The 11,917-nt window shown below is 39.3% G+C and overlaps 2 protein-coding genes across 2 annotated transcripts; one reads left to right on the top strand and one right to left on the bottom strand.

Moving 5' to 3' along the window:
• Positions 1–2,144: 2,144 nt before the first annotated feature.
• Positions 2,145–7,982, bottom strand: LOC310943794 (PRELI domain-containing protein 1, mitochondrial-like). Its single transcript, XM_083909455.1, has 5 exons — positions 7,854–7,982; positions 7,416–7,641; positions 6,703–6,816; positions 6,235–6,313; positions 2,145–2,345 (listed from the first exon to the last, which is right to left on the bottom strand). Exons 1-5 carry the CDS (start codon positions 7,943–7,945, stop codon positions 2,224–2,226), a joined length of 633 nt encoding a protein of 210 aa, XP_083765581.1. The 5' UTR covers positions 7,946–7,982; the 3' UTR covers positions 2,145–2,223.
• Positions 7,983–9,459: 1,477 nt separating this feature from the next.
• On the top strand, positions 9,460–11,183 carry ndufb6 (NADH:ubiquinone oxidoreductase subunit B). The gene is made up of 4 exons (XM_083909732.1): positions 9,460–9,711; positions 10,361–10,453; positions 10,558–10,602; positions 11,042–11,183. The coding sequence occupies exons 1-4, from the start codon at positions 9,532–9,534 to the stop codon at positions 11,105–11,107; spliced, it is 384 nt and encodes a 127-aa protein (XP_083765858.1). The 5' UTR covers positions 9,460–9,531; the 3' UTR covers positions 11,108–11,183.
• The last annotated feature ends 734 nt before the right edge of the window (positions 11,184–11,917 follow it).

Below are 11,917 nucleotides of genomic sequence, written 5' to 3'. Positions count from 1 at the left end.
CATCATCTTGCAGCACAAAAGGAAATCCAGTCGTCTCCATCTATAATGGAATGCGGTCATTGAACTTCACACTGACGCGAAGATCGATCGACTCTCACCAATGCACGTCATACACAGTTCCTCATCACTTTGCATCGTGAGTCTGTGTCGCCGTGTGATATTTAGAGCTCTGGTACAATCTGTGCCAAGCGTTAGTGTTTACACTAAACCTTCTGTTGATGTCGCACAACATGATTGCGTCGTGACTCTTCCAACACTGACCAACGTCCTACACTTATGTGTTATAAGTGTAGGACGCTTATAACACTTGTGTGTTATAAGTGTAGGACACTTTAAATTAATGCTACAACAATGAGGAAACCATTACATAAAATGGTTAAAATACACTATTACACCCTTCAGTTACAACCCAAATGTACACTACCGTTCAAAAGCTTGGGGTCACTTAGAAATGTCGAAATTCACTTAGAAATTCATTTAATATAACATTAAATGAATCAGAAATACACTCTATACATTGTTAATGTGGTAAACGACTATTCTAGCTGCAAACGTCGAGTTCTAATGGTACATTGTGTTTGTTAATCGCGATAAAAGTTTATTGGATTATTAGAAAAGCCTTGTGCAATTATGTTAGTACAGCTGAAAACAGTTTTGCTGGTTATTTGACGATTATTTCTAATCTTGTCAATGTCTTGACTACATTTTCTATCCATTTTGCAAATCTTTTCATGAATAAAAGTGTGACTATTAATGCAAAACACCAAAAACAAATAGTATTGGTGACCCCAAACTTTTGAACGGTAGTGTACGTATTCACAGCATTGAGATTTGTGATAACACTGTGCTGGAAATGCACAGTGAAAAAACAAGAAAAGCATACGTACTAATAAATATATAATTATTCAACAACATTCTGCAGTTGAGTTCATTGCATAAATATATACAAGAACACACTGACCGACGTTTGAGTCAGAGCTGGTATTAACATCTGTCCTAAATGTGTGTCCACGTGATTGGACCCCCGTCTTCTCCAGGACACGAAGATGTCCCGTCACCCCTACGACACCAGCTGTCAATCACACACACACTGTGCTTTGTTCTCTTGAAGAGCTTGAACTCGTGTTTGAGATCATTAACTTTTCAGGAAAATTGTTGCACTTCAAGTGAAAACTAGGATCATTTTCCTACAGACTTACATTCAAACATGAATGTTTGAACCCGCCAGCGTGTTCAAACCGGAAAAGAAATGCTATTCGCTCGCAAACTGCGACACCATAAGTGGGTGTGTCATACTCTGGGTTATGAAAACTAGCGGGAAAGTACGGAGATTTGTTTACTTCAGCCTGAGTAACACGGAGAAATGTCCTCCAACTTTGGGCTTGTTCGCCAGAAAGCATCAAGGATCTCAGGCTCCAGAACGGCACCAGAACCAGTACTGTGTCTGTATGGAATCACCAGACAGGCCTAGAGCTCTTTTTGCACCTAGCAGAGTTGGATATTCAATAGATCCTTACTTCCTGGTTAGCCTCAAGCAGCAACCCAGAAGTCTACACCCACTTTTTATGTGGTTGTGTGTGTGTCTAAGTGAGACAGTGAGAGATAGAGGGGGGAAAAAAAGTAGGAGAAAAAGCTGAATGAACTCGAGCGCTACTTGCGCTGCTGTAACATGAAAATAAGAGTTTAACCCCTGGGAAACCTCAGTGACGTAAATTGAGCAGGTGGTCTCTAATCCATCCTGAGAGTAGATTGCAGCTCAGGAATGTGTCCTCAAACTGCCTCAGAATGTGGTTTATGTGATCAGATCTGAGGTCGCGTTCAGGGATAGCGGACTGGGAACTGCTAAGACCCGTACTTTGCGTGCGATTGCGTCACTCAGGACAGATGTTAATACCAGGTCTGAATGGAGTCTTAGTTAAAGCATTGACGTCGACAGCAAGGAAACACATTTCATTCAAAGGCTCAAGACCCTGACAAAACAACCTGAGGTTAAGTGAAAGTTGAGAAATAAACAGTAGAAGAAGACAGACAGACAGCAAAAAAAAAAAAGTCAGTGACTGAGAAGAACAGACACAATCACACAGACGCTCCTTCATAAGACGAGAGAGAAGCAGTGCAGAGGAAACTTCAGCCTCGCTGACATGTCCACAGTGATCAAAAGGCTTTGTGTAGCACTGATGTCACTGGTCTGACACATCACTCACACACACAGACACGATCCTGTCAGATGTACTGCTGGGGTTTCTGTGGGGAAGCCGCAGCCGAAGCCAGGTTCTTGGCTGTTTCTTTGGCCTTTCCCGATGCGTCTTTCACCGAGTCCCTGAGCAGCCACGGTGTTGCCTCTCCTGGAGAGATGTGTCCGGAGAAAGACAGACAAGACAGAGAGAGTGAGGAACAAGACTACGGTTTCCTGAGGCCTGTCTGAGAACACAACCTAGAACACTCTGCTAAATTCACGGAGCTGCCGAGGTGAGGCGATGTCTATTTCCACACGAATGTTCCCCCCCGACTGCTGGAAAAACGGTGGCGAGTCGGAAAGTTTCAAAGATAATTTGTTGTTGAAGCCTAAAAGATGAGGTAGATAGGATGTTCTGGGTTTAGTCTGAGCAAAATTTAACTAGGTTTTCAAAAATGTGCTAAAAGAAAAGACATCAGCTCCTATGAAGTTGAAGTTGATGAAATAAAGAAGATGCCAAAAGCTGCTGATATATGATCGCGATATATGATTATTGTACTAATGACGTGCTGCTGAACTCTCGGCCAGGTCACCCTTGGAAAAGAGATTTCAATCTCAATTGGTTCCACCTGCTTAAATAAATAAAACATAGTCATATCTGCTTCTAGCATTAAACTGAGAAATGTTGTGGTTCCCTCATCAGTTCACACATTCCTCCTCTCGCCCGCTGCATCTGCTGTTTCCACAACAGAGACACGTGGAAGCAGGAAGGAAGTGTCAGCCACGCGATTCACTTAACGTCCTCTTTTAGTTTGCTAAAAACTGACGCACTGATGCAATATCAAGGACATATTTGTGCATCAAATATTCTGCTCCAATAAAGAAGAAATAAACAGCCCACAACATTTTATTTTTTAAGTCTGTATTTAGTGAAGCATGCTATATATGAGAGTTTTGGATTGTATGAGCTTTAATAGCTTTTTAATTGCATCCATTCAGGTCTTTTTAAAATATAGTTATTCCATATTAGCCTTTCAGCATCGGGTAATTACAAGTGATCCGAGAAACTAAACTTACGGCACCTTCTCTGAGCTCTGGTTAGTTTTAAGTCATTAGAAAACCCCCTTTGAAGCGGCGAGGACTGCCCAAAATGTTCTCACAGTGATAGTTTACAATCACAAAATTTACCCTTTTTTCAAATAAATCGTGAAACCAGTGAGAAAGTATTCACTGGAGAGGTGGGAGTGGCTGTCCTTCATGGTCCTGAGGTGCATAAATAAATGCTGCAGTAGCCAGAATCTCTGGATTCTCTCATCTCCAGGTTTCTATTACACTAATGTTTCTGCATCACGATTCTCTGTCCTCAGCCTATCGCTGACTTGTCATTTTTAGGTTGCTTTGCAGTGTCGTAGTCGATAGTGATGCTAGAATAATGACGAGGGAAGAGTCGAGATGATTACGGTTTGGTTAAAAATGCTAGAAAATGCTTTATTACAAAGAAATAAAGCTTATTTACTGTTCTTTCAATTCACAGGTTTTACTGTTACGTCAGAAATAATACCTCTGACAGACTGAATTTGTGATTTCTGTCTAAAAACTGGAAAAAAAGAAATACTTTCAGGTGTTATATTTTTTTTTAAAAGTCTGAAAGTGAGCTCACCCTCATTAGTTTCGGAACTGCCTCACACTGCTCCCACTGCCACGGGCTGCAGAGTCTATTTGTGTCTGACCTCACTGTGAACCCTCACACATGCAGTACCAGCAACCTGAACGACAACAGTGCGCTTTCCCTAAAAACAGTGGCAGAAATGGAAAGAGCGGTGACGAGCGCTTTCCTTCACTTTGACATAATTTTATAGTACATACACTTGACGGAGTATTCAACATACGACTTATACATCATGCGTATTTTAAAAGGTGACTCCAGTCCTTAACTAACACTCCACTGCCTGAGTTTCAGCACACGCTGCAGAACGATGTTATGACACAGGGTTTTAAACACATTACATAAACATTCCCCTTTTTTTTTTACTCGCGTATCTACTTGCTTCACTGACCGTCACCATGTCTGACAGCAGAGAATCAACCTGCAGGTACCTGTATAGCAAGATACCATGAAACAAATATTAACTATATATAGTAGGGGTGGGCATCACAGGGTACCCAATATGTCCTGTGATAATCAATATATTGCAAGACAATCATATAGCGACACATCACGATATGCGTCTAACTGAAGAAAACAAGACGTCTGTGAGAAGTTAAAAGTTTCTCTATTTATACACAACATGGAGAACATTGAACGTGGATAGAGAATCTCTAAATGTAGCTTTCTCCACCATTATCCTGCTGTAAACTCCTTGACCTTTTCCTTCCAAAGAAAATAAAACCTTGTCTGCCGGCAGAAGTTCTCTATTTCATTCCTCACCAGCAGCAGAGAATTTCCACAACAGATGCCAACCCCTAAATATAAATATGCATATTCCATTTTGTCCAGATTAAATAACTGGAAGTGTTTTAATAGTATTGCAAGTGCTACGGACACCATATTTTGTTATTTTCCCCCCATACAATTTCATTAATTGACTGTAAGCGACATGGAGCAGATTTCTATTAATAGGTTAAACAGCGTTTCAGATATAATTTACATACTCAAAATTTCAGTTCGCATGAAGAGGAAGATCTGACTCACGAGCCAGATGCTGACACAAACTGTGAAAAGAACTCAAGAAGCGAACTCGGTCTTCAAAGAAGACTCAATTCTAAATTCTCAGATTCACTCAGTTTCAGTGATAGCACTTGTAATTGACCTTGCCGAAATTGAATCTCCACATTACTAAAATCACACTGGTGTGTAAGAGATTAAGAGGTGTTGAATTGATCTGATGCATTTGAAGTACAATTTTACACTTAGCTGCCTATGTACCATGTTACATAGGCAGCTAAGTGTAAAATATATTAGTTATCGTTTGATAAAATATAGAAAAAGAAACTTTCCAATTAAAATGACTTTCAAACCAAGTTCAGCAAGACACTTTACACAATGTCAAAGAAAATGCATACAACGATAAGATAAGGAATCTTTCTGTGGGCAGCAGCGACACTAATAGACCCAGACAGAATTTATAGCAAGGAAAAAATTCATTGCTGCATTTGAAAAACACAATTTTAACCAAAAGGGTTCAGGTTGTATCTGTGAAAAAAACTAACACGATGGTCAACCATGCAGGATCTATGATCTATAACCACACTAAAATATCTGAGTCTTAGTTTTACTAAGTTTTACTTCTGCTGATAGTCACTACCTCCACCACACAAACTACTGTGTGAGGATTGATGCCTCGCTGCTAACGTACTCACCGCAACACTCAGCCTGATGCCAATCCCTGCGGTGCCATCAGAGGGACAGAATTGCAACAGTGGGAAAAAGCTCTTTCAGACAACAGTTTGCTGCATTTGCACAACGCACAAAACCCAGCGATCGTGAGTCACTGCCAAATACAGAGCACCGCCTTTCTCATGTAACAGCTACCACCGCAAAATACTGACAATTAAAACTGATGTTTTCAAACTGCAGTGATTCAGAAGAACGCGGTCTCCAGTGATCGTAAATATATTTGTATGGTGATTAAAAAGAGACTATCAATGATAAACAAAGGGCTTTTTATTAGAACTGGGTTGTCCATCATTTCAGTTAAGCAACCTTTAAGATGATTTTGTAAGCCCATTAACTTATCGTCTTATTTCTTTTAAGAAAAGCAAAAACAGACTAATACATAAATTGGGTTTCAGGAAATTGTGGTTCGTTTATTTAATATTTAGTCAGATATAATGGACCAAAAAAATGATTGGTAAAAACATTTATTTGCAGATCTAAAAACGATTTATTTCTTTGCAGATTCAGTTGTGTATATATACCATGTTATATTTTGTTATCCTACTTCCTAAAAAGCGTTTCTCTGTTCCAGAAATGTCAAGTTTAAAAATAAACTTGTTTTGATTTCCCTCGTCTCTTTTCCTTGCACTGTCCCCTTGTTTCTTTTGCTGAGTGCACATACCTTGTAGGTTGGACAGTGCGTATTCCAGTCCCTTCATGGCCTTCACCTGGTTGCTCTTGAAGCGAGCCAATCCAAACTCCTGGGGAAAATCACAACACGAAAAAAGAAAACTGAAAATATGGAAGTTGCCTGAATAACAACAGTTAGCCAGACGTCTTCACTCTCACCGAGTCTGGGGATTTCCAGAATAGCTTGGCATCATCCACAACTAATAATAAGATTTTGCCTAATTTATTTTTGTTGCCAAGTTTCACTTTCCCCACATAACTTTTTTTTCCCTCTACAGTTGGCACTATAACCCACAGAACAGATTTCCTTGTTTGTGTTAAAAATTGTATCTACTGAAGCATGATGTAAATATGGTGAGTTTTTTCCACTGTAGCAGGAAGACGGGCTTTGAAAATGTACCAAAATCTAAAATGAATTACACTCTTTCATTCTCTGATTGCATGACAGGGTCAAATGTACCTGAATTGGTCTTGAGAAGCCAAAAATGCTTGAGGAAATCCAGGCCTCCCGTTTGAGCAGGGTGGTGGCCGGCTCTTCTGCTGAGTCTTGAAAAACACAGCGTTCCTCAACGGACTACAAAAAGGAGAGTAAAAAACGATATTAGGTTAAGGTAAAAGACAGGGCTATGGAAATATTTTTATTTTCAGTAATAGCAATCATATCACTTGGGAACAGACATAAAAGGACAAAATAAATGAATGCTGGTTGTGTGTCATACTGCAGTAGAAACTAACAAAACAGCATCAAAGGATCCAGCATTAAGAGTTTGAAAAAATCACAACAAAGTAGACTCTGCAGCATCAATGTAGCAAGGAGTAAAGATTCAGCTTGAATACAATTTACTTTCAAAGAAACTGTCTTGATAGAATCAAAAGAAGATTAGAGCTTTTTTTTAAAATGTAGACTATGTACAAATAGTCCACAAGGAAAAAAGGAAAAAGTGATAAAGATGAGTTAAATCTTCCATCAAAGGAAACGTGGAAATGAAGACGAGTTATGGCGAGAACAGCAAAGACGAAGAATCCAGAAGGCAGTAATGAAACCAAACAGATGTCAACAGTAATAGAGGAGAATAAGAAGAAAACAAACACTTCAGGGACAAGAAAAAAACAACAACAAAAACACAGACCACTACATAGAGTGATGATGTACCGGTTACACGTAAAACTCACCATGATGGTTGTGTGATTAAGGTTCCAGGTGTAAGTGGTGAGGATTCTATTGACAGGGTCAACAACGGAGTCCTCAATGATGTACACGGAGCGAGACATGCCAGAAGGGAAGAAGCGCTCTGCCCAGCGAGGCAGCCGATTGGTCTTTGTCAGGAGACGTCTGGAGAAGAGCTGGTTGTCGGCAGTCACCTCCCGGTACACGACATCCTCCGTTAGAACATGGGTGCTAGTAGATACACACACACACACAATAAAATATACATTCAAATACAAATTTCCTCAATGAAATGTAAAAAACATAGCATAACATAATTGTTTAATTACTATGCAAGTTTATTGTGCCTTCTTGTTTTAATTCTGCTGCTCAACCCAAAAAGGGGAGAGTATATTGCCATCACAAGCTTTTAAATACTACTGAATATGACAATGTTAAGATACCTGAATGGGTTCGGGTACCGCTGCCAGAAAGCAGAGGCGACGAGGTCCCATGTGCTCCTGATGTCCAACTTATTAGAGAAATACTTGACCATTCTTCTCTCACCGACGATGGGCAGGATGTCCTGAATCCCAAACCCTGTGGTTCCCAGCTGTGACTACGCAAAACACTGAGAACTTGGACGCTGACTCCATCCAAAGTTTGATACGGTCCTGATAGATTGAAGAGAGCCATCATTAGCAAGCCATATATATCCTTTAAGCCTTTATAGCAGTGCTTCCCAAAGTGTGGTCTGCAGCCCACTTGTGGACCTTTGGGATATTGCAGGTGGGCCTCAGATTTTTTAATTAATGAAAGTCATAGAAACATACAGTATACAAAAAAATTGATCAAAATACATTAAATTTTGCATAAAAAAATACAAAGACTGATGCACTGTTGTCATTTGAATGTGGTTTTTTTTGAGCATCTGTTTGAAAACATGACGTAAGGCTTATCAGTTATGACCAAAAGAGTAATCACAATTACTACTACTAATAAAAACGATCATTAATAAAAGTGAAGGACAAAGGGAACAGTCTAAGGTCTTAGTCATATCGACTTATCTTGGCGTAATTGCGATATCCAATAAACATTTTAAAGATATCTTGTGTGCATCCTTATTGATTATACATTGGTAGGATTAGATTAAATTAATAATAATTCAATTAAATTAAATTAAATTAAATTAGTTTGTAGGACGTGGACCTGCAGTTTCTGGGCCTAAACCCTGTGAAGTTTAGGATGAATAGCTTAACTGAGTGGTATAACTGAGTGGTATGACTGAGTGAGCTCGTGGTGTACTGTCAATTAGCTGGCTATCAGCCAGCAGCTAACTGGTTAGCTTCAAAGTCTAATTCAGCAAGTTGACATTGAAGGTGTAAGTGACATTGTCTGCAAACTACTAACTACACATGTTTCACACCACACGTTACTCGTGAGTGTGTTAGCTTTAATGCGAGAAAATTAAAACAACACCAATACATTAACAGAGTAAGTTTAGTCCGCTAGCATTAATGCTAATTGGGCAGAAGTGACACAACGCTGTGAGAAACGAAGGAGCTCTTACCTGAAGTCACTGTGAATGAAATATCAGGCTCATAAATGTTCAGTCTGCTCTGCCGCTAGCTGACAAATGTACTAGCGTTAGATAATAAAAAGTAACATTCATGACATGGTGGCATGATGAGCACCGTAGACGCGCTGGCGGAACCGGAGTGGGACTACTTTAAATGGCATAAGTTCCGGTGAACGTCTTTCTTCTTCTTTGGGGTTTAACGGCAGCTTGCATTCATGTGGTTGCATTACTGCCATCTCCTGGTTTAAGCTAATCCCTACCACTTACCCCACGTTCATTTTTTTTATTATTTTTATTTTTATTTTTTTTACAGCTGCTCCGAATGCTTCATGCAACCACACTTCAACAAAAAAACAACTATTTAAGCTTTTCTTTAGCGAACATAATAATTGGGAAAGTCGTATCCCTACTCCGGTGCAGAAGGTGGCGGTCATACAACTGACGTTGGTTGCCAACCGAGGAAGAAGACTGATTTCCGGTTCCTCGTCTTCTTCGCTTGTTTCGCTGTCCTCCATGGTGTCATTGTAGGTCCTTCTGAGGTTGAATTTTCAAAAAAATAAGCCATGTCTGGGTACACGCCAGACGAGAAGCTCCGTTTCGAGCAGCTTTTCAAGCTCCGCAGGCAATGGCTGAAGGACCAGGAGCTCAGTCCGAGGGAGCCCGTGGTACAAGCCAAAGCTCCCGGCCCCGTCGCCAGGTTCTGGGCTGGTTTTCTGGAGCCCAAGAGTCTGTGGAGGCTTTACGTGAGTCCTCGACAACAAACGACAGCCGTCAAAACATACACCTGCAAAACAGTTTACACGACTAACGTTAGTGAGGGACGGGAAAGTGTTTCGTAGCGTCACGTCAGGTGTCACTGCAAGTCACAATAAGTGGATACGTGGTGTATTTTATCTGCGGGATAAGCGCGAATACAAAAATGTCAACATTTCACGTGGTTCATTTGAATATGTTGTCTCAGTTACAATTATTTAAATGGAAAGCCTGCATTATTTCTGTTTTATCCAGAACGTACTGATTTATAATGATTCTGTATTTTGTCGGTTTTAACTGTTCATAAAACATTATAACGTCTTATAACTTTGTTTGTTGTTGTCATATTGTTAGTAGTGTTCTGACATTTTGTATCGGCACATATTATGGACAAAAGGCTGTTAACGTCTATGATACTCAAAAAAGTTGTATTATCAAAATAATATTGTGAATTATATTTATTTTAGCCAGGATACTTGTGTATACTAGGGGCGTACTGTAAATGCCTACAAAACACACCAATCCCTCTTTCAAAATATTACCTTGTGTTTATTACATTTGTTCAAAAGGAATATTGTCATGTTTTGATGTATTGTGTACCTCTTTTCTTATATGTATTATTTGTTTATCTCCTTACAGACCTACAAAGCATATAGAGGTGGAGTTTTCACATTAACTCGGCTGTTGATACCTGCTTGGCTTGTTCACTACTATGTGAAATACCATATCGCTGTAAGTAAACAGATGTGTTTCACATTATTTGTAATGTTATATTGCAAAAGTGCATAAAGCATTAAGCAGTCAGAATACCGAATAAGTGTCATTGTCTCCCACAGCAAAAGCCTTATGGTATCGTGGAGCTGAAACCCAAGCTGTTCCCTGTAAGTATGATTTGAACCAATGTGTATCTTGTAATGAATACATTTTTTATTGTATGTATGTGCAGCCTTCTGTGAGCTTACTTTAAAGGGATAGTTCTGTTTTTTTGAAGTATGGTGTGTGATGAGGTACTGACATATTATTAATACTAACTTCCCCAATAAAAATGATGCCTGCTTTGGTCTGTGATTGATATGTTGAAGATCAGCTGACTATTGTGGGGCTAGCTCCATCCGTACCATACACGGTTGGATGATTTGGGACTATTCCTAATGAAAACGCAACAAAAATTTGTGTGTGTATATAATATACACTTGGTGGAAACACACCACAGCTTTCAAGCAGGAACAATGCCTCATTTTCAAAAAACCCAAAGTATCCCTTGATGAACCACAGATGGATCCTACATGAGTTGCTTTCTGTGTTTGATTTTCTATCTAGGGTGACACCATTCTGGAGACAGGCGAAAAGGTTCCGGATCTCCCTGAGACCCATGGTCATCACTGAAGCTGAAATACTCAAGCATTTCTTTGAGGTTGTCTTGTAAAAACTGTTTATATGCCAATAAAATATTACATTGTCACATCGTGTATGACCATGAATCAGATTTTTAACATATTGATGTCAGCTGTGGGAGTCTGCGATACTTCTCAGAAAAACATGCAGATCACATTATTGAACTATATCGATGATATCGATGATGTTTGAGTGAGTGACATGTTAAGGTGGTAATTTGAGGGTTGCATCAGGAAGGCCGTCTGGCGTAAAAAAAAAATATATCTGCCATATCAAATATGCAGAATATCTGCTGTGGCTATGACGAGAGGGAACAGCCAAAAGACAAAAAAACAAAATGTTAAAATATCAAAAGATGAGCAAACAACTATACATTTATTGCAAAGGGTGTAATGAAGTCCAAATGTACATATGTACCTAGTGTTACGTCTGAGTATTTTCAGAACAAGGCATTTATTATATTCTACAAACCACTGATCACAAATGATTTAGCTACATTCATTTTATTGTGGTTATAGCAAAAGTTAAATAACGCTTAATTACTTGTTTGTGTGTGTTGTGTGTGATATTTGTTTCAGAGGACGTATTTTATTTTGAAGGACGGAAGTGATTTTGAATTTTTTTCAAAAAATCACAATCGTTGTATGCAAGATTGTTACAGGGCTACAGGATAAACTAGTAATGACTGGCTATTACCGGGATAAATAGTCCACAAATTAGTACTGGAGGACTACCTGTTAAATATTGGACAATAATAAACAACACATTAATAAATAAATGGGAAATAAACGTCTGCCACTA

Source organism: Microchirus variegatus (assembly GCF_963457635.1).
Source record: "Microchirus variegatus genome assembly, chromosome: 23".
NCBI classification, from domain to species: domain Eukaryota; kingdom Metazoa; phylum Chordata; class Actinopteri; order Pleuronectiformes; family Soleidae; genus Microchirus; species Microchirus variegatus.
Note: the sequence above shows the minus strand (reverse complement) of the source record. Positions and strands in the feature narration are given on the sequence as shown.

Excerpts from the sequence above, each read along its gene's own strand:
- LOC310943794 (XM_083909455.1), bottom strand. The coding sequence starts at position 7,945 with ATGGTCAAGTATTTCTCTAATAAGTTGGACATCAGGAGCACATGGGAC. Across the intron at positions 7,642-7,853 it reads CGGTACCCGAACCCATTCAG|CACCCATGTTCTAACGGAGG; the intron begins GTATCTTAACAT and ends TGTATCTACTAG. Across the intron at positions 6,817-7,415 it reads TTAATCACACAACCATCATG|TCCGTTGAGGAACGCTGTGT; the intron begins GTGAGTTTTACG and ends TCCTTTTTGTAG.
- ndufb6 (XM_083909732.1), top strand. The coding sequence starts at position 9,532 with ATGTCTGGGTACACGCCAGACGAGAAGCTCCGTTTCGAGCAGCTTTTC. Across the intron at positions 10,454-10,557 it reads ATGTGAAATACCATATCGCT|CAAAAGCCTTATGGTATCGT; the intron begins GTAAGTAAACAG and ends TGTCTCCCACAG. Across the intron at positions 10,603-11,041 it reads TGAAACCCAAGCTGTTCCCT|GGTGACACCATTCTGGAGAC; the intron begins GTAAGTATGATT and ends TTTTCTATCTAG.